Below are 22,666 nucleotides of genomic sequence, written 5' to 3'. Positions count from 1 at the left end.
TCTGTCTTTTTCTAGCCTCACAATTAGAGCTTCCCAGAAGGAACTCTGGGGATAGGAAACACTCTGATGGGGTCTTCAATTCTGCCCCACCCATGTCCTTTGTCACATGTCATGTCTGAACTGTCCGGTTCTGACACCCTTCTCCAAGAGGAGGGAGCAGTGTCTTCCACACAGGTGGAGGTACTCACTCCCACATTTAAGTAAGCATTCTGTTGGCAAAGGCCAGGCAATCCACTCTAACCATTGCAAACACTAACTCCTGAGCACTTTTCCCCTGGTGGATCATGTTACGTAGCTCATTCTGAAGGGAATCTGCATGCATGAGGAAGGTGATTGCCTGCAGAGAGCTATGGAGTGGAATGGAAGCAAACTTCAGTCAAGAAACTGGCTCATAGTATTAAGCAGACAGGAAGGTCTGTATGGATGGCATAGATGCCTCTTGCTGCCTGGACTCTGCAATGTGGGGAGAAAAAATGCTGACAAGGCCTTAGTCAAGACAGTACGCCAGTACAGAAAAGATACGAAGATTTGTTACTCCATTTGGCTAGCAGCACTAGACGACCTTCACAATTCTCCCTGCACATAAGGCTTGAGAATACATCAGTCCCATAAAACAATGGTAAACTGTTTCTGCAGATGTCTGCCCCATGACTTGCCAGTTACAAATACAGAAGAGATTTTTTTTTTTTGGTGAGGAAAAAGTGAGGTGACAACAAACAATAAATCAAAAGGCAGAACATTTGGGGTGTCGATGGTGGATCAAAAAGAGATTGTGCTTAGTGCTACAGCTCACTTCTTTGCTTTATCCTATTTTATTATACTTCATTTCATTTCAATTTATATTTAGCTTAGCACCAGTTTGCTAATATGCCTTTGCTTATTCTGGGGCCTTGGGAACCCAGTTTACCTTTTCGCCTTCTCTTTGAGAGAAGAAAGGATTTCTTACTTTGAAACTGTCCCTTCTTTGGTTTTGAAGAAATATTATAATAATATTCCCCTAAACTAGACCTTTGGGTTTGGATCTCTGGCTCACAAGCAATCTTGAGCAGATTTAAATTTTAGCAGTTTTTATATATACAGTTTTGTTATTTAATTTTTGCTTGTTTCCTGGTGAGGGTTAAATGTCACAATTTTGTTTCTCAGTCTTTCTGCTCCACTTGGATTCTTCTGAATCCTACCAATCGGTTCCATCTTCCAAATCTCCCCTAAGCCCACAGTAACTTGTTCCTTTGAGGCCCTGCTTGGATAGGTAGATATACTTTCATTTCTCTTTTCTTAATATTTAGACCATAAGTACTAGGTAACATAGCATTAGCTTGAACTGGTCTGGTGGGAGTTTTAGGTGACAAATCAGAGTAGAGTTGGTTTAAGTTCTACATGCCACAATTTTAGTTTGCCATAGTTGTTCAATTAGATTTTTTTAATATTTTTCTTCTGTCTAAGTAGAGCTAAATTTAAAAGGTAAATTTTTATTAATCCCAACACAACATAGAACAGTTATTTCACTTTGAGGCTTCAGATATTCATATCCTATTTTGTTTTTTTCATGTAATCATTGTATTTTATTGTATTGTATACACTGTTCTTTATATTATCCTTTCCTTCTAAAGCTTCATTAATATATTATGTGCTTTTAATTTATCTTTAATATTCTTTATGCTTACATCTTTTATAAAGTGAAACGCATTCTGCTGATGCACTTCAAATACATTTCCTGGACTCATTTCAGGCTCTGGTATCTGGCCACAACCTTCTTGCCAACTGGGGCAAATTAAGGACTCTGCTTTCAGAAAGCAGCACAGATGCATGAAGCGGAACAAGCTGTCACTGTACACTGAGTTCCACTGCTACCCCCAAAGGGGAAGGGAGTGAGTCTGCTTATAGTCAGGACGCTCTCTTTCTGTCCTCCAGTGATGAGCAGCTGAGGCATGATCACTGCCTGGGCACTCAAGTGGCACCAGTCTCTTAACTCCTCACAAGCAAACACATGGAGACCCTGAGACGATGTCCTCCAGTTATTGCTGTCTTCTTGGGCCACCCTTTACTCTCAGCGGGCTCTTTTCCTATTGCTAAAGGATCTTTCCCACACCCCATTCTGTGCAGCCTAGAAAGAGAACAGTGGCTTTGGGCTTTTAATTTCAGCAGCGCCCAGTGTGACCCCAACATTCAGCACCCCTCCACATCTCACTTTCCAAGTGCTACATGATGTGTCCATTTGCTGCATCATGCATAGGAAGCTGTTCTCTGATGTCTGGGTTTGAGCGCCAGGAACTCCCTCTCTGATATATTTTGTTTTAAACCGATAAAAATATGCATTCTATGGGTGGAACGCAATGTTGCGTTAATCCAATTGTTCCGTCAGTGCAAGCATTGCTGCTTGCCAGACAGAATAAGCTTCTTTCCCCGCCTCCTGCTCTGCCAATTTGGGGTGGGGGTCAGCAGGGGGTGGAGAAGAAATCTCATGGCACTAGTGGGACTCATTGGCTTGGCTCCTGCTGGCACAGCTGTTTAGTTGAATCTGGCCATAAGCGTCTCCCAGGAATAATCTATGCAACAAACAAGAGACCCAAGTAGTGTAATCCAAAAGTATATTTCCTAATACAAATATACATCCATATGTACTTGTGGAGTGAATACTGACAGCTCATATGTCTTATAGAAGCAGACGTTTTAGCCATGTTCTGTAGTGAGGAGTCATAGTATTAATTTAGTTAGACTCTTTTACGTGGTTGTATGCCTGCATTAGGTAAAATACAGATGCAATCTGGATATACTACTTGGTTGTTATATACAGTAGATTTGCTTTTAGAACAAGGCATGCTAAAGCTGAGTGGGGGTATGTTGCTCCCTTCCCCTTGCTGGGGCTCAAAATCCCTTCTGGTTCCCAAACTTTTGCCCTTTAGAGTGAGCCCGCTGAAGGATGCTCTGGGGTATGCCTGGATCACCATGAGTCCTTTGGCTCCCTTGTGTCCAGATGAACAGTGGATGTCATTGCTGGCACAGTCCCTGACTGGTATATTGTGCTAGTGTTTCCAGCAATGCTGGCAACATGCCTGTTGTTCTCCCACTGGTTTCTATTTCCTTTTTTAGTATTTCCCCCTACACTTCTCAGGAAGAGTGCATGTAGGATTCAGTGACTGGTCCAACAGCACAGCAACAGGCTTGGCATGAGGTAAGTTTATGTCAGGGACTGGCAGGGCTCTGGTGAGTGTGGATTAATCCAGGAGAGGAGACCAGAGATTTATGAGATTTGGGCTGGCCATGAGGCAGGACCCAGGACAGGGGGGGGGGGAGAGGAATAGAGATGGGCATGCAGGACATGTTGGAGGAAGAGTCTGTTCAAGCAAGGTAGGGGCCAGCTGAATCCCCACTATCCCCTGCTCTGCTGCCTCCTAGAACCAGGAGAGGCTTGAAGAGGGAACAGCAGTGGCAGCTTCTGTGTAGGAGAAGCCTCAGGCTGCTCTCACACACCCCATCAGATGAGGGTACATAAGCTGGGCTGGGGTGTGTGTGTGTGTGTGTCCCACTGTTGCTGTAACTGCTCCACACGGCACAGACCTGGGGACAGATGCCTAGAGGCGAGAAGCATGTGTGCATGTGCATCCAAGGCACAGTGGGAGTTGCTGTAAGTGCATGTGCCTTCCTTGGCCAGGGGTGCCTAGGACAGTACAGGATTGCTTAGCCCAGGCCTTTCGACATTTGTGTGTCTGTTTGCATAAGAAAAAAACGGCTGTTGCCTGGGAGCTGAACATCTTTTGGAAAGCGGAGTGTCTGTTTCAATTTCCCAATTGTTAAACCACAAGATTCAGAAGCTGCAGGAGAAATTCTTTTCCCCATCCCCATCTATTGCAGGGGTGCAGAATTGGATCTGCCCAACGGGCCAGATCCTGAATCCCCCACCCACCATGGGCCACTGTAACGGCGGGGATCAATCAATCAATCAATCAATCAATCACTACATTGGGTGATAAAGCTTTAAATGAAATAAGTGAGAGTATTCCTGGTTCTTCCTCTCCTCCTTTGCTGATGTGGTTTGATTTCAAACCACATTCAAAGGAAGATTTTTGAAATCTAGCTGTGGGTGCAAAGAAAGAACGCTCAGGGTAACAGAGAAAAAGGCACCAAATTCAAAAAGTGCTGACTTTTGGCTCCAAAGGACAAATGAAGAACGTGCTTTGAGTGCTCTCCCAGTTCTTCCTTTTAGCCACAGCTTGAAGTTTCCCACTCCTGTCTTCATGACATCAGGTCAGGGAAAGGTAGGTGTGGTTTCCCAAAATGGCCTTGTGGGCCAACCTCTAAACGTGGTAGGCATAATTAGGCCCATGGGCTAGAGGTTCCCCACCAGTGATCTGTTGCAATGACAAATACAGGTGACTGGATAATGCCCGCGACAAGTGACTCGGGCTCCCCCACCCCAGGCATCCTGCGTTCTTTTGAAAGTGGGGCACCAATTGCTCCAACAGCATTTCTGTACAAACAGTGCAATTCCAGCTCCATGCCCCATTTATTCCAAAGACAGAGTTACCCATGTGCTTAAATCTGCCATTAAAATCAATGGAACAGAAATGCACTTTACATTAGTGGCAAATGCACATCTACAAATTTATCAGAAGGAACACAGAAAGTTGCATTATTGCTGCATCTGCTTCAGTGTTGCTACGCTGACTGGCAGCAGCTCTCCAAGGCTTCAGGCAGGGTTCTCTCCTGGCCCCACCTGGAGGTACCTGGAATTGAACCTGAGACTTTTTGCATGCAAACTGTCTGTTCTGCCACAGAGCTGCAGCTTTTCCACAGATTCCTCTCACATCTCCTTTCTCCTGTGCTGGAGCGCACCTCTCTTCTGAAGAGGATATTCTTCTGTAGCAAAGCTATTTTATTATTAGCAAGGCTGCCACATCTTCAGGCATTACAATAGGATGGGATACTATGTCCCTGGTGCTGGATTTGGGCTAGCATGACTTCCACACGAAGACCAAGGACCACATTTCGGTGTTCTGGACAGGCACTGCAGGAGAGGCCTATACTTAGGATGAATACAGATGTCACTTTTCACAGCAGCAACCATGAGTGCTTTAACCATGGTGTGAATCTACCCTTGCAACTTGCATTGCAGCTGTACTTCTCCTAGAAAGCTGAACATGGGATCAGCCATCAGGCTTGCTTCTATCCTCACCTTCCAGGGTGACTCAGATGCCATAATAAACCACAGGTATATTGTGATGGGAATGAGCCCACCCCACAGCTCTCCTCCTCCCGTGTGACAAATTATGATTAATTTTAACTATGGTTTGTTTTTGAAACAAGCCCATTTCAAACTATGGGTTCTGAAGCTAGTCTGTTTCAAGCAATCCATAGTTAAAATTAGCCAGTTTTGGGTTGGGATGCAATAAACTAGTTAATTGAAATGGGAAGGAAAAACTTTCAATCTCTTCCTTGAGGCTGCACTTGAGGAGGAGGGAATGGAGAGAGTGGCTTGTCCCCATCACAATAAACTATGGTTTATCATGAAGTCTGAATGCAACCATTGTCTCACAATTTGACTTGTCATCAGTTGTCCATGAGCAGCTGCAATTCTTGCTTGCCTTGACCCAAAGTTAGAGGGGATCACATCCCAGCACCACCACAAGATGGAAGGGGTTCACTTACCTTCCTGCCGTATTTTCACAATGCTGCTGACTTTGATTCTCTCCCCATCCCGGAACCATTCGCCTTTCACCTCCTCGAGTGACACCTCACACATGAAGACAGCATTCTCGTTCTCTCGCACACGCACATCCTCCAGCTCCCGCACAATCTGAACCTGGCGTTCTACAGAGGGGGAGAAAGCCATGAAGTTGGGGCTGAGGAGCGCCTCCTACTGGGTGTCATATGGGCTTACGGGGTCCACAGAGAACACTGCATCTGACCTGTTTCCACCCCTGACCGTGGGACTCCTTCTGGTTATTACTGGCCCAGAATGACTGATCTCATCCAAGCAAACTTCCTTTTCCATGAATTGGCTGATTTTATGAGAATCAGTAAATACATTCTCTCAGACTATAAAAAAGAGCTGGATTAGACAAAGTGCCTCCCTAGTCCAGCATCTTGCTTCCCTCAAATGCCTTCAACAGCAGCCTCTGATCAGGGATTTTGCCCTCCTGAATTTTGCCCTCTTGAACATCTCCCCTTGGATATACCTGCCCAGACCCTTAGGTCATCATTGGAGGCCCTCCTCTTAGTGCCCCCTCCAGTCAAAGCACAGAGAAAGGCTGCAGGAGAAAGGGTCTTTCCAGTGGTGGCTCCCTGACTATGGAATGCACTCCCCAGCGAGACCTGCCTGGCAACAACTGAGCCAATCCGATTTGGAAACTCCCAAGTGGCACAAATCCTGTAAGGGCTTGCATGTGGGACCAAATTTTAAAAAGTTCCATATGCAAGCCCCACTTGTAGAGGAATAATTAGAAATGTGCTTTAAGGCTCCTGGTTGTTCTTTTGCAGCTGCATCTTTACCTGCCATCATCTAATATCTAGTGTGAGGCAGCTAGCCATGGCTGGGGGAAAACAGCCTCACAAGCCCAATTAGGACCCCGACAGGCCTAATTTGGCATGTGGGCCAGATGTTCCTCATGTTCTGACTTAAAGAATTCACCATTAGTATTCATTTCCTCTGTCTTCCTCTACTTGGATCAAAGAGCTTACAAGTGCCTAAAGAGCTTAAGATACTACTAGGGTTTCCTAGTCTCCTGAGGGATATTTACACTCCAGACAAACTGGTTTTACATCAGTTTAATGTTCATAATGTTCATTATTTCCTCCAAAGAATCCTGGGATCTGTAGTTTTGTGAGGTGGATTGAAATTCACCTTTCCCATCATAGAACTACAGTACCTGGGGTTCTTTGAGAAAATGGTTTTTTAAAATCAATTTAAGTCTATGTAAGCTCAGTTGTTACTTTTTCTGGCAGCAGCAGCAATACTTAACTGGTCAGTCAAGGGTCAGGTATGCCTGGAAATTATACAGTGGTACCTCAGGTTACATACACTTCAGGTTACATACGCTTCAGGTTTCAGACTCCGCTAACCCAGAAATAGTGCTTCAGGTTAAGAACTTTGCTTCAGGATGAGAACAGAAATTAGGCTCTGGCAGTGGGGCAGCAGCAGGAGGCCCCCATTAGCTAAAGTGGTGCTTCAGGTTAAGAACAGTTTCGGGTTAAGTACGGACCTCCGGAACGAATTAAGTACTTAACCTGAGGTACCACTGTACTGTCTGAATTGGGGTGGGGTGGGGTGTCTGACTTCCTCATTCCAGTTGTGCATGAGAAAGCTGGCTGTCCTTTCTCAGGGACGAAGGACAGCACTCTGTGCTTGCCCAGAGACATCTCTAGCATTATTATGGCGTCTTGAATGTCAAGAGATATCCTGGCATTAAATCAGCTTTCAAAGCTGAGCCCTGCTCAGATTAAAACTTGAGAAGCTAGAGTCCCATCCTGCCCACTAATCCCCTCCAGACTTTCCTGCACAGCTTGCTTTCTACCGCAGAGCTGGGAGACATCATCACCCAACGAGTCATTCCTCTTCCAGCCCAGTCCCCAGTCCTAAAAAGGGATATCTATGCTTTTAAAGCAACCTTGACACGAAGCTGTCAAATGTTTTCTTGAAGGCTTTTAAGGAAGTAAGGTTCCTCTCCTGGGCATGCTCTTCCATTGCTGAAATGCTATTATAAGTTAGAAAGATTTCCTTTCAAACCCAGCACTGAATGTTTATCCTTAAGCACGGCTTCCTGTACAAGCTGTACAAGCTTCAAGAACAAGACTCTGAGTCACCACGGTGTAGCCGATCCCAAGCCTACCTCCAAGGCACAAGAGAGGCAGTGCCAGGAAGATGCTGCAGGGGGGTGGTCTACAGCATATGGCAAAAGGGAACAGCAGACAACCCCCCCCCCCACCCAGAGAATGTGGAGTTAAAGGGAGCTTTGTATAGCCCAACCCTCTTTCTCGACCTCTGATCCCATATGCCATTCATACCAAAGACCCTCAGTTTGGCAGAGGCACGGCAGTCACCAGCATCGCATGTGTACTCGCCCGCGTCTTCAAGGCCGCAGTGGCTGAGCTGTAGGAGGCGCCGGCGTCCCACTGAATACATGCGGCAGTTTTGCCCTGTCTGGATCTCTTCCCCATCCTAGGGCAGCCAGGGACACAGAAAAGAGAGGCTGGTTAAGAGCTGAGCAAGGCAGCGAGAAGGAGAATGTCAGAGAGCAGGGGATTGGGTGCTGCTCTCGGGTTTGCTAAGGGCACAGTGGGGAGATGTGGAAGCGGGCATCACAGAAGCACTGGCTCACCCTGCCACAAGCCACACTCTTTGGAAGGAAAACCACTGCTCTTGGGAGCTCCGGGGAGATCCAGGAGAGTTAAAGGAGGGGGCAACGCTAGAGATAGCACCCTCACCTTGTACCATTTCACCTCAGCCAGGGGCCGGGACAGCTCACACTCAAAGGTGGCTGAGCCTGTCTCAGGGATGCCCATATCCTGGGGAAAGCGCAGCATAGTAACTGGCGGCTCTGCAGGGACAGAGACAAAGGCGGGTGCAGGTGGCACAAAGATGCATCGACTTGGAGACCGAAAAGATCAACAAGACAGCATAACTGCTTAGTCAAGGCAGGGCACTCCCTGCAGCCCTTACCCAAGTTCAGTGTGGAAGGCACACACTCGCCCAGCTTCCTTACCTCTTGCCTTCACCACTCCCAACCTGACCCCACGGTTAGGTGCTTCGCACTTGACACAGCCCTGCAGAAATAAGGAGCTTTGGACATTGCTCCATAGGAACATATAAGAAGAGACCTGCTGGATCAGATGGCAAAGGCTTATCTTGCCAGCACCCCACCTCCCACACTGACCAACCAGATGCCTCTGGGAAGCCCACAAGCAGGACATGAGGGCAACCATCCTCTCCTGCTGCCATTCCCAGCAACTGATATTCAGAGGCAAGGTGCCTCCGATACTGGAGGCAGTACACAGCCATCAAGACTAGAAGCCACTGATAGCCTCACCCCAGGTGAGCTTGCCATTTTAATGCTATCTAAGCCAGTAGTGATCACCACATATTGTGCCAGCAAATTCCGTAAGTATCAACTGAGAAGTTTAGTGTAACTGCAAGTGCTGTATTGAGTGTAAAGCAGCTCAAAGCAGTGACAGGCTGAGTGTCTTATAGGACTAGTGCAGGGATTGGGAATCTCAGGCCCTTGAGACTCTCTTCCGGCCACCCACCCACCCACCCCGCCACATCTCTCACAGGCCCTGCTTGGCACCTTCCTTGAATGTTCTTGCTTGGCTGGAATGTGCCCTTGAGAACTCTGATAATACCTTTTGCTTGCCTGGATGGAGGATAGAAAGGGGTGCGTGAGTATGTACAGAAACTGGCCCATTATGCAGAGGCACAATTAGCATTAACTGCTCTGCCCATCTTTTCCCCTGGCTCCACCCACCACTGGCATGTGACCACCACCCCAAGAAGGCTACACAGCACAGAATGCACATGGCTGAATGGAAATGATGCCCCATCCCTGAACTAGTGCTTGTTGTGGTCAATGCATGTGAAAGGGAGAGATGCGCATCTCCTAAAACACAGTGGATGTGCCCCGGGGGTGGGGGGAGCTGCAGCCCAAAGACTGCATTTGCTGCTTGCAGAAGAGTGCATTCTATGTGAGTTGGCACTTCTGTGTTGGTGCTGAGGATAGTGGCATTGGATGCATTTTGTTTCTGCAAGAGCCCAGACCCAGGGGCCCAACTGGGCAGCAGGAAGCATCATTACTGCAGTTCCAAACCCAGACAGCTGCACATGGGAAGGAAGGAAGGAAGGAAGGAAGGAAGGAAGGGAGGGAGGGAGGGAGGGAGGGGCATGCACAGGGCTTTCCTCACCTCAGGGCCATTCCAGGCACTATCCCCATTCACATCTCCTTCCCACTGCTTCCCCTTGACTGCCCATCCCTGCTGAATCTATTAGGTGGGGCTCATCTAGCACAAGACAATTCTGCCCTTTGCGCAGTACCTTGGACAGTAAGGCGGGCACTACTTCGCACGGTATCAGCGGTGAAGGCCACGGTCCCTGAGTCGTCCAGCGTGAGCCCCAGCAGTGTCAGGCTGTGCACAAAGCCCGTGGCGCTCACTCGGCAGGTGGAGCCTGGCTTCACACGGATGCCATCGCGTGTCCAGACCCCGGCCACGTTGGCGTGGGACAGCTCCAGCTCAAACGTCACAGTCTCCTTTTCAAAAGTCTCCACATCCAACAGAGGCTTCCTCACCGTCACCCTCCGGGCTGAAGTAGTGGGGAAAGAAGGTTAAAATATTAGTACAAGTTCCATTTTGGTTTTGTCAAGAAAGCAGCCTGCTCCCCAAGAATAATGGCAGCTGGCTAGGAATGTTATTGATTTATTGCATTAATTCAAATGCATTTCTAAACTGCTTAATTTAAAAAAAATATGGTGCACACTACATACAATATAACAAAAATCCATTAAAACAACTACAGCCTAAAATCAACAAAACGGTATTTTATTAAAAAACATATAAAACAGATTCAGGAGATTCATACACAAGGTGGGCTCCAATCTTAAGAGTTTGCCTGGGCCAAAAGGCAAGTCCTTACAAGTCATCCTAAGCAACTGATGGTTGCTGCTTCACATATGGCAAAGCTAAGGACATTTCACAGAACAGGGGCAAGAGCTGAAAATGCCTGTTTTCAGGTATGTAGAGTTTTGTGTCTGTGACACAAAAGAAACCTCCTCCAACAGAGGTACATGCAGAGGAGCCTCCTCTGAAGATCTTAAGGTATGGCAGGTTGGTAGGGGACGGATGCTCCTTCAGATATTTGGGTCCAAAGCCATTTAGGACATTAAAGGTAAGCTCCTTGTATTGGGCTCAGAAACGAATAGGCAACCAATGTAACTCCTTCAGCAGCAGTGAATTATGATTCTATCTGGCTACACCAGTTAAAATTGTGGCAGCCACAGATAACCTACAGCCAAGATCAGAGAGACCAAAAAGGATGGGGAAGAAGTCAGAGGTTGGCACCTACGTTCCACACTCAGCCTGGCTTGGGTGCGGTCATGCAGGCTCTCACAGCGGTAGGTGCCTCGATCTGCAAGCTCAATGTTGTGTATGGTAAGGGTCCGCTGAGACCCACACGCCTCCATGGAGTATTTGGTGTTCTGCTGCAGAAGGATGCCTTGCTTCATCCATTGCACTTCTGCGCTCTCCAAGCTCAGCTCCACTTCCAAGCAGACGTCTTGCCCTTCCTCAGCCATCAAGTCACGCAGGGTCTGCACAAATATCACCTGAGCCTCTGCAGGAAGAAGTCAAAGATTGGTCAACTACAGTTTCATATCCTATCCCGGCATGTTACCAGGCCATGCCCCCTGCCTCTCTATCAGGAGAGAACCATGAATCTGTAAGCGCCAAATTATAACCATCAAGGTTCAGGTGCGTTTGGCATGCTGGTTGGAACAGAATTTGGTACTGGCTACAGAATCCAGCACCCTGAGAATCTCAGCTTTCGCTTCTTGAAAGTGCAAGGACCTGTAGAGCTACAGGGGATTTTTTTTAAAAAAAATCAATTGTGCAGCAGCAGGCAAAATCTCATAAGACAAGGGGTGAGGGTGAGGTTTAGCAGAACTTCCAATAAAGCTTCTATTGCCAGCCCTGCAGGGCTAAAGAAGCAAACTATATCATGCCAAATAAGCAAAGACGGGCAATCGTTCTTAATTTGTTTACTTTATTCAGGCAGCAGAATTTGCATTTCCTTAATGCACAATTCAGAAGCAGGGTGGGGCACATGATAGACAGGGTAAATACAGGTGTCCCTACTCCTGCTTACTACCAATATGTGCCATCGCCCGGCTACTTAGATGCTCCTTTGATTCATCCCAAAACCACACGCTAGCATCGCCTTTCTTCTTACCTTGCACACTGAGCCTGGCTGAACTCACCAGACCTTCTGCGTGGACACTGACTATGCCAGTATCACTCAGCCGGCACTGCTGTATGGTGAGGGTGTGGCACAGCCCAACCCTGGTGGTGGCGAACCGCTCACTGGGCACTATATCTTGGCCATGGTGCTGCCACTTGAGAGCCACGTCATCTGGAGACACCACAGCCTTGAAGGTGGCATCATCCCCCTCCAGCACAGTTAAGTTGTGGAGCTCGGAAATGATTTCCACTGATCTAGGGACTGGGGAAGAAAGTGCTTAGAGTCAGGGGTGGCTAGGCCTGTATTGGGGAGCCCCTGGCTACCCCTGAAGCCTATTGATACACAGTATCTTGTCAGTCCAGTGGGGGTATCCCAGCACCCAGCCCTCATAGCATCTCAGTGGCCCACAATAAAAATGTATGTAGGATTATGGACACAGGTTATTGGAACCAGATCAAGTTGTTCCATGGGAAATAATATAGGTAGCTGCCTTATATGGAGTCAGACCATTGGTACATCCCATTCAGAACTGTCTACACGGACTGGCAGCAGCTCTCCAGAAATCTGAAAGGCGTCTTTCCCCATCGCAGTCCTATCTGGAGGTGCTGGGGATGGAATGTGGGACATTTGGCATGCAAAACATTGAAGGCAAAACCACTGAGCTCAGGCCCTTTCCCCAAAGGACTCACTCTGCACTGTGAGGATGGCGAGGGTGCGGTCATCCTTGCTTTCACACGAGTATTCACCAGCATCCTCAGGCCCTACGTGTCTCAGGGTCAAGGAACGTTCCCGTCCCTCTGCTCGGATCTCCTGGTGTTCATTGGCTTCCAGCTCCTGCCCATCCTTCAGCCAGAGGACATCCCCTTTGGTTTTGCACAGCTCACACCAGAACAACACTGTCTCCCCCTGCAGTGCCAGCACATCTGAGAGACCCCGAACAAACTTCACTGGCAGCTCTGAGGAGGGCAAGGAATAGTACCACTGAGGTGAGAAGGCAAAAGGCAGAACACTTGCTGTCTTACACACTGTGAGTGGTGGTGGTTGTCTGGAAACCTGCAGAAAATCCTGATCATGCAGCAACTCAAATCTTTTGCAGAAGCCCAAGACCCACAATTCTTTCTAAATTTCCAACCTTCATGAAAACAAATAAATATTTGAGGACATAATTTTCTGAAGAAACCCAAAAGATTGAGGAACAGCTTTCACTAAGTTCAGAAGGAAAGGCTTCTGAAGTAGCACTCTTCACTCACTCTTAACTCTTCCAAATTGCTGAATAAATAAGGAACTTATGTGAACACATGCAAACATGCATTATTTATGCCAGTCACAGAATTTGAGCACAGGGAACTGGAGTCCCTGCTTTCCAATCTTGGCTACAAAAGGGCTGGACTGTTCCAAGCTCTACACCAAGCCAAAAATGCCAGTTGCTGAACCAAGGAACAGAAAATCTTGTGTAAATATAATATGGCAGATAAGTGATTTTAGTATTTTATGTAGAAAGTACAAGCTGCTTTCATAAAAATGGTGGCAGGGGTTGGAGAAAAAAATAAAAATCCTGTATAAATGAAGTTGCCTTATAGTATACAGTACCCACCAGCCACTGAACCCAAAGTGTTTTGACTATACACGATTTTAGCTTTAAGCGCCATCTCCAGAAAGTAACCCCTGTATAAGTTGTGGGTTTACTGTACTGAGTCAGGCCAGCATTGTTTCCTCTGCTTAACAAACCAAAGTCTTCTGCACTAGCTTTCCTAGCCCTCCACCCTAGAATCCCTTTAACTGGAGATGCCAAGGACTGAGTCAAACAATGCTGGACATGCAAATCCCACGCTCCACCACTGGGCTCGGGCCCCTTCAAAGCAAAGTCAACTCCACAATCGCTAAAGTGCAAACCCAGATTAGGGGGATCAAAGTGGGGATCCAAAGAAGAGACATAAGCATGCAGAAGAGGCCTGTGTGCTAGAGCTTTGGTTGCTACTTTTTGTCATAAACCATGAACTGCAGAGCCCTTCTCACCCCATATTATGTTTTCTACAGCGGCCACGCAGATGCCTCTGGAATTATACAAGAGCATCGCAATGGGGATCATCTCACTGTTTGCCCCAAGCACCTGGGAATTAAGTCAATATTGCCTCTACGAATAGAGACAATCTATTTAACTATCACTTCTAGTTGCCACTGATTGTTCCCAGTGTGTGGAGGAAAAAATACAGGCTATTTCTGAAACTGGCCGGAGGTCTGTCTCTTCTATATCAAGAGGTACCAAACAGATAAAGCAAAGCTTCAACTCCACTTGCAGTTCTCTCCTGCTGACTGCCTCTGCCCTTCACTACCTGAACAACACAGCATAGCTATATAAAAGTGAGCTTTTAGGCTATCATGCTGCAGGGAGAGGCTCACGGTTTTGTGCTTGCCACATCCCCTTGTAAAGAAAGCCGCCAGGTTTGGAATAAGACTAAATTAGCAATTGCTCCAGGCCAGCCTTCTCCAACTTGATATCATCCAGATGTTTCAGACTACATTTCCCATCAACCCCGGACAGCATGGGAATTGTAGTCCAAAACAGCTGGAGAACATCAGGCTGATGAAGGCTGGACTAGCCAGTAAAGGTGCAAGGCTCACTGGGAATAGATACAGGTTCACTGGGAAATACAGAGACTTTGGTGAACTAGGCTCCTTTGACCATTGTGTAGAAGGGAGAATTTCAGCCCATGTGGCTTATCCCAGTATGGTAGAAGCTGGCACACCTGCCATAATTCTCCCTTTAACAAAATCATTTGATGCAGGCTTCCCTGTGTAGTGGCGTCCAGCTGAGGCTGATGGGAGTTGTAGTCCAAAGCATCTGGAGGCCACTATGTGGGATAAGCTTTAAATTAACAAAACATCCTCACTCCATTTTGAGTCTCACAAGCCGTCCTAATGGGACTTGCTTCCTTTTTGTTCAGCCCATCCCACAGAGCCCCGAAGTATTGCCAGTCTCATATGGGATTGCCTCCCATGTTCCCCAACACAGACCTCTCACCTTTGACACTCAGCTCAAAGCGCAGTTGGTCATGATGGGAGTGGCATATGTACTCTCCAGCATCTGCTTTGCCCACGTTGCTCAGCAGAAGGCTGTGGACCCGGCCCTCTCTGCGCAGCTGGCACTGTTCGCCCGCCACCAAGGCCCCTCGAGGTCCTTCCCACCTCACCATAGCTGGCTCCTTGGAGACGATGGCAGAAAGCACTGCGCTGCCACCCTCCAGTACCAGCACCTTCTCTGGATGCTCTGGCTTGGGAACAAACAGCACAGGGGCCTCTAGCGGAAGAAGAAGATTAGAGAGGGTAGAAGGTGGTCAAAATGGTCTCCAATATCTGCCCAGCTGAGCCAAGTGGTTCCTTCAAATCCCCACCCTACACCTTGTTCATTGGTGCAGCTAACTCCACTTCTGGCTTTTCTCTTTAGTTGTTCTATGAGTGTCACTTCAACTCTCCCTTGTTACTGGGGAACACAGGAGATTTCCATCAGACCTTGATGTTTCCCCCTTGCCCCACACCCCCACCAGGGAGGAAATACCTTTGCAAGGAGAATATTGTAGGTTGATAGTTCACAGGCTGCATGTGGGACCACCCTACAGCTCCTAGCACCAAACACATGCTCCTCCTGCCGCAGCACCTTGGGATACCACATACTTTTCCAATCCTCCTCCCACTGCCAATGTTACAGAATGGAACTGCCACAATGGCTGCCACAGGCCTCCAGAAACATAAGGAAGATGGAGGAGGAGGGGGGACTTGGTTCTGGAAGCTTCTCCTTGCTACTGTCGCCCCATCAGGCCTGGAAAGGGAGCTGGTGGGTCCATCTTACCTTGCACATATGTTGTGAAATGCACTTCATCGTCCCCAGTGTCACAGGTATAGGTGCCGCTGTCACCTGGCTCAGCTTGCTTGATGGTGAGGCTGCGCACTGCCCCCTCGCTGCTCACCACCAGGCGTGGCCCGGGATAAAGGGGCCGCATGTTTTTCAGCCACCGGACAGAAGCTTTCTCTTGGGAGAGACGGGCAACCAGGGTCATGTTCTCTCCTTCCTGGACTTCCAAAGGCACATGGGCATCGTTCTTGTTCACAATGTGCACAGGGGGTGCTGGTAACAAGAGATAGAAGACCTCCCTCTTAAGCAAGGCAGGGGACATTTTGCTGTCCTGTGAAAACACAGCCAACCCCACTGCAAAGCAGACAGGCTGGTGAAAGGAGGTGGTCTTGGACTTATGCCAATAAAGGGCAAGAAATTGTCAAGGGTTGCTGTTTTTCTTTTTTTAAGCTGTAGCTCTACAGCTACAGGGGTTGTATTTTACATAAACCCCAACTAACATATTTTCTCCTGGATCATTTATTTTGTGATAGCACTTTAGTACATAATTAAGATTGCCTGGCACAAATTCAGCATTTCTAGACAACAACATATGTGGCTTCCTTCTATTAAGTATTAACATTTTGTTTGCAGAAAAGATCCTAGACAAAAGAGGTCCAGCCTCTCAAATTATAATAATCAAATACAATAGCATCGCTGGGAAGTGCCATTTGGATTTTCTGCCCCAGGAGTCAAAATTCTTGACATCCACTGTGTATAATTTTCTGTTTGGTGAAAAACAGAATATTATCAGCTTTCATTTTATAAATATACGTAATAAACCAAATTTCTACTTCATTCTTTTTGTGACAGCAAAAACAGACTTGTGAGTACATAGGCTAGGATTGCCATATGTCAGGAAAATTCCTGACATGTCCTGGTTTTCGGGTGTAAAAATGGCGTCGGGGGTATTTTGCCAAAGTGGCAAAATGTCAGGGAAAACCCGGATGTATGGCAATGTGATGGAAAAAGCAGTGGAAACAGCTCCAAAAGCTTAAGATCACTATTTGGGGGGCAGGTTTCCCCCAAAAGCTCAATAATTTGGGTTTGTTCCCCAAAAAAGCTCAACATTTTTGAGGTCTCAACAACTTTGTGGGTGTCAGGAATTTTGCTTTTTGAAATATGGCAACCCTAACATAGGCAATGTCAGGGAACACTTAATCCAGAGGGAAACTAAGTAGGACTCAATAGTCAGTAGCAAGACTCCATGGTTGCTCTTGTTGCTCCCACCCCTTCTTACTCATACCCATTTCAGGAAATAAAATAAATCAGGTAGGGCAAGTGCATGTCAGCAAACTTGCTTCGTTTATATGTGGTAGCAAAATTTCACTGCTTTTGCTGAGCATTTGTATGTTCAAAGTCCTGAACTGCCCTGGCAGCGGGTGCCACAATGAATGGAGCTGAGTGTTTGCCTCAAGACAAAATCCACAGCCACTCTAGAAATGTGTCCTGCTGCCCCCAGCACTTGTTTTTGCTCTTTGGCTTCCTCTTCTCCCAAAAAGGCACGGTACCCAGTCCCAGATGCTGGAAAGGCCACTGCTCCTGCCTGCTGGCACCCTACCTTCTTGGCAGAGGCCACTGGGATTACTTCCCTGACTCTCCTCAAAGCACCTGTCCTGGTGGGGGCAGCCCTTGCCAACTCCCTCTCCTCACACTTAAGAAAAGAAAAACAACCTCCAGTCAATAAGGCCTCCCTTGCTTTCAAGGAGGGCAGCATTTGTTGGCAGAAGGTGCAGAAGTAGCGGCGCCTGAGAATCGGCCAAAGTTAAATTTAACCCCCTCACTGGCAGAGTGCAGATAGAGAAGCAGCCTGAACCCTTCACTTGTCACCTGCCGCGTTCCATTACGAAGTTCCTCGGAGCCTGAAGGTGGGAGCACAACTCCAGCTCTCTGTACTAACCCCCCAAATGCTATCCATGAAGCAGGGTTCACCATTGTGGCACCCAAGGGCATGCATGCACCCCCAGAGGCCTTCCCTGGTGCTCACAGGGTCCCCTCCTGTTGAATTTAGGCTTGAAAGAAGCATGCTTTGTAGCCAGTAGAATAGGTTATGGTGTGTGCTTGGCTGTGGGTGGGTGTGTATGGTGCCTACAACATGCCCATGGATCCAAAGAGGTTGGCAACCCCTGCCACAAAGCAATGAAACCAGCCAAGGCTGGCCCAACCACTGGGCAGAGTGAGGCAACTGAAGCAGCAGATTTTGGGTGTCATGAGAGGGCAGCAATTTGTTAGCTTGCTTTTTGACTACTTCTGGTCCAAGCAATTGCACGACACCAACTCCTGAGTTCTCCATCCAGTGAAGAAGGAATGGGATAAGCAACATTTCTGAGCTGCCCACCTCTCTGTACCCCCGACTTTCAACCCCAGTCATGGCTTGCCAGTTTTCTCACTTTTTCTGACGAGACCTCACCTGCCACTTTAACTGTGGACTCCATTCGGTCAGTGCCTGCATCACACACATAGGAGCCTGAGTCTCCCGGCTTGGCTCCAAGGATGGTGAGTTGGCGTTGTCTCCCATGGGCTTCAATGCGCACACGCTTGCTGGGTACCAGCTCCTCCCCATTCCGCAGCCAGCGCACAGCAGCACTAGGCGAAGACACCTTGCAAGCCAATACCAGAGCCTCTCCGGACACCAGCGAGTGGTGCTCTGGAACCCCTGTGTTTCCCACAATGGAGATGGGAGGTTCTTAGGAAACAGAGAAAGAGACAAGGTGTCACAGTGTAGGGCACAGACAGGGCCTGCAGGTCTAGAGAAAGAAAGGCACACACAACCATCTGCCATCCGGTAGTCATAAAGAACCCCCAGAAGGTGAACACAAGCGCCAACACAGATAAGATGGAGCAGAGAGGGCACAAAGGAATACCACACAAAAAGGTGGGGAACATTGTGCTTTTCTGACCCAACAAAGGATGAGGCAGCAAATTTCAACCCTATCTCACTTCCTTTCCACCATGAAGCAGGCCCAGGTTTGGGGGAGGGGAAAACTAGGGATTCCTTTAAATGGGGAGAGCCTTAAAAGCTCAGTGTATTCACATGAGACTGATTTCAGAGGACACATGAAGGACTGATAGGCAGTTTGCTATGAAACATCAAACACCAGCGCATTAGAGCTCATACACTGTGGTGTTCTCACTGCCCACGACTTGCAGCCCTCTCAGTGTCTGGTGAGGCCTGTCAGGCTGTCCAGAGATGGAGTGATTTCCTTGGGTCTCTTTCCTGGGTGGGCAGCTGTAACAACACAAGAGGAGTCCTGCTGGGTCACACCAAAGACTTCTCTAGTGCAGCATTCTGCTCTCACAATGGTCAGCCAGATGCCCAAGCAAAACACGGGTTCAATCGCCCTCTTCCCACTTGTGATCCCCAGAAACTGGCATTCAGAAGCAGACCGTATGGAATACACTGGAGGTAATATACAGTGATCAGGATTAGCAACCACCAGTAGCTTTATGACCTGCTCCAGGTCACTTCCAGACAACCTGCTTATAGAGCATGTTTGCACCAAGTCTGCGAGGAGGTTGTTTATTAAGTATTCATTCTCATTCCTGGGGAGATTATACAATTCTGCATCAAACAGTTGTTATCTCACCTTTTCCAGTGAATTTCCCCATCACTTTCCTTATCACAAAAGGTCCAGTTTTTGGGGAAAGTGCATTTGTTGCAGGACAGCACCAAATCAACTTACTTTGCATAAAAAAACTGACAGTTTAGAAGTGCCCCCTGACCCCAGAACAGAACTCAATCTGCCAGGGACTTGTCCTTTGTACTTTTCTGCCACAGCTACTATCTGTTCACAGGCACCTTCTAAGTTTCCACATTAAGTGGTTAAAACCCATCTCTTTAAAAAAAATGATTTTACTATATGATTTTATATTGTAAAACTCTGTATCTATTTCTATGATACAGCGGTATCTAAATATTTTTATATATAACAATATATAAATATGTTCTCAACAGCAGTTGGAGATGAGGTGCTAGTATTCTCCAAAACCACCAGCATTCTTGAAAATAAGCAAATAGATATGCATTTGCTTGGTTTACGTAAGTAATTCATGTAGAATACAGCTTTTTTGGACCTGAAAGTTGATTGTTGTTAGACTGCTGGGTTTTTTTAAAGCACCAAGTATCCACAACCCTCATTATTACTGCAAACATCAATAAGAACAAGTTTTAACTCATAAAATCACCATGGATGATGGGAGATTATTTGTTGCAGAGATTCCACTTAACAGGTGCTTTGAATGATAAATGTTACAAGATGTTATATCAGTGGCATTTCATATAGAAGCTGGAGATGCAACTATGAAGGCAAGCTAATTACATGCATGTTGGTGTCAAGGAGAAGAAACTGAATGCTATTGGCATAAAGAAGCCGAAGCAATAAATTACAGGATATGAATTTCCCACTCTTTCTTTTCCTAACATTATGAAGATCCCTCCGAGATTCTATTCAAGAGACACTGAGAATTTGTGGGTAACATTACAATAGCAGCCAGAACTGTAGTTGATGGAAACACGAAACAAAAGGTAATGACTGTGAATAAGTTGACCTTTTGCAAATGTACGTGGGAGGACAAATTCCCATCGAAACCTTTTTCTCCCTTACTGAATTTAGATTACTGAAATAATATTGAAGCAATCTGTACGCTGGAACATGATGCTCTTTCTGCTGTGAGACTGCATTCTTGCCTTGAAAAAAATTACCGGTATTTTTATTTTTTTTAAGGTTCTCAAAAGCGGCCCCTCTCCTTCCAGGCCCAGACCTTACCCTCTACTGTGACGTAGAAGATGAGGCTGTCATCACCACTGTCACACAGATACTCTCCTGCATCACAGCGCTCGGCTCCCAGAATCACCAGCGAATGGCACGCGCCATCCTGCTCCAGACGCACACGGTCTGTGTCCTGCAGCTTCTCTCCATCCTTGTACCACTTCACCTCTCCTTTAGGGCAAGACAGCGTCACAGACAGGGTCAGGTCCTCCGAGGTCAGGCAGTGGTGCTGAGTCTGCAGTTCATCACGCCCCACAATCCGCACTGGGGGGTCTGCCAGCATAAACAAAGGTTCTGTTAACTTTCCACTGCTTCTCAATCCAGTAAACATTTTCATAGCGCTCTTACTGTGCAAAGCATTCTGCAATCCATATTGTGTTCATCCTAACAACAGCCTCCCTACCCAAGAGACTATTTTTTTCCTGGTTGTACATAAAATGCACCCTAAGCACTGTGTCGTTTAAGAGAACTGGAATGAAATGAAGTATATCATTTGGGGCACCTAAATTCCATGGGTTTAACCAATGTTATATCATTCTGAGGCTATGGGTCCATTTGACTTGGGGATGACTTGCTGCTTAGGGTCAGTCCCAGCGACTTCAGTTAAGCACCAAGAAGGCTTGCTCACAACAGTGTCAGGGAGCAAAGAGTCCTGGACACAGCAAAGAATATAACGATTACTTCCATTTTCTATACAAAAAATGTGTCAGTATACTGTTTTGGGCATTTTGAGCCAATGGGCAGGTTTACAATGTTAAAGGAGATTAAGATCAATTGAAATAAACTGGGCATAGGAGTTTACGTGCAAGTGATATGGAGGGCACTGCCATTTTCACATGTCAAGTTTAAATTGACTTTGAGCTGCCTGTCTCAAACTAGCTATGCTATATCCAATCACTGCTCATGCAGAAGAAAAGTGGAGGAGAGGCACTGGTCAATGCAAATGACGTGAGCATCTGGGACACTGTAGGCTTTATATGCCCAACTGAAGCAACACGTGAAAACATATCCTATGGTCCTCTTACAGAAGCCTCCCAGGGGTCTCTCATCCAAGAGGCTGACCATGTCTACACATTCACCTTCAGCAACATCACGTACGTGTGTGTGTGTGTGTTTTGGGGGGCACTTAAGATGCCCAATTGCCTTGGAATTTTGCTCCTTTTGTTTCCTTGCCTTCATAACAAATTCTTTTTGGCTTGTGAGACAAATTCCCATATCAAATGTGCATCAGGGTGTAAGTTTTCCTTAGCTGTGTGTAACCAGCACACTTCTCATGGGCCATGCAATCTTTCTCCATCTCAAGTTTATTAATTGATGGAGTTTTCCTTTGGGGCTGCTTGCTTGCTTCTTTACTTACTCTCTCCCCCCACCAAAAAAAAGTCAAAGAACATCCTGTCTCCTGGCCTCCGTCCTGTCATTTGGATATGAGTTCTGAGAAATTGTCTGATAATCACTTACGTGCTGATTCTACTGAAAACAAATCCATTGCCAAGACTACACGCCACTGCCACAAATGCAGTGCCACCTAGAGGCCAAAACTACAAAGCACAGCAGACATTTCCCCCCACTCAAGACTCCTTTTGTTCTCATCAGCACACCGGGTTGTGTACACACTCCCATTGACTCTGCATCCAGGGTACACCCACCACTGGTTTGGGAAGCTGTGTACATATGACATTAGCCGCAATCCACATCTATCCTACAGTTTCTTGAGAAATACTGAGTTTTGATGTGTTTTACCCCAAACGAGCTTCAATATGATTTGAAAACATACCGTATTTTTCGCTCTATAAGACACACCAGATCACAAGATGCACCTAGTTTTTGGAGGAGGAAAACAAGAAAAAAAATATTCTGAATCTCAGAAGCCAGAACAGCAAGAGGGATCACTGTGCAGTGAAAGCAGCAATCCCTCTTGCTGTTCTGGCTCCTGGGATAGCTGTGCATCCTGCATTCGCTCCATAAGACGCACACACATTTCCCCTTACTTTTTAGGAGGGAAAAAGTGAGTCTTATAGAGCAAAAAATACGGTAAGTCATCTTAAGACTTCCGCGCCCCCTCTCTGCCCA

The 22,666-nt window shown here is 46.9% G+C and overlaps 1 protein-coding gene across 8 annotated transcripts in view; it reads right to left on the bottom strand.

The window, feature by feature from the left end:
• The window catches only part of OBSL1 (obscurin like cytoskeletal adaptor 1), a 178,404-nt gene that overhangs the window by 116,276 nt on the left and 39,462 nt on the right, over nt 1–22,666 (bottom strand). For all 8 annotated transcript variants that reach the window (XR_014002243.1, XR_014002244.1, XR_014002245.1 and 5 more), the window contains 11 exons: nt 20,594–20,869; nt 18,238–18,513; nt 15,786–16,061; nt 14,961–15,236; nt 12,628–12,894; nt 11,930–12,199; nt 11,048–11,314; nt 10,022–10,288; nt 8,422–8,534; nt 8,002–8,155; nt 5,647–5,808 (listed from right to left, as the gene is read on the bottom strand). Coding sequence is in view for 2 of the 8 variants with exons in the window: in XM_081171357.1 (XP_081027483.1) it covers nt 5,647–5,808; nt 8,002–8,155; nt 8,422–8,534; nt 10,022–10,288; nt 11,048–11,314; nt 11,930–12,199; nt 12,628–12,894; nt 14,961–15,236; nt 15,786–16,061; nt 18,238–18,513; nt 20,594–20,869 (2,604 nt within the window). In the remaining 6 variants the exon portion in view is untranslated. The remainder of the gene's footprint in view (nt 1–5,646; nt 5,809–8,001; nt 8,156–8,421; nt 8,535–10,021; nt 10,289–11,047; nt 11,315–11,929; nt 12,200–12,627; nt 12,895–14,960; nt 15,237–15,785; nt 16,062–18,237; nt 18,514–20,593; nt 20,870–22,666) is intronic.

This window comes from Podarcis bocagei (assembly GCF_964188305.1).
Source record: "Podarcis bocagei genome assembly, chromosome: 1".
Taxonomy (NCBI): domain Eukaryota; kingdom Metazoa; phylum Chordata; class Lepidosauria; order Squamata; family Lacertidae; genus Podarcis; species Podarcis bocagei.
This window is presented reverse-complemented; position numbering and strand designations above follow the sequence as displayed.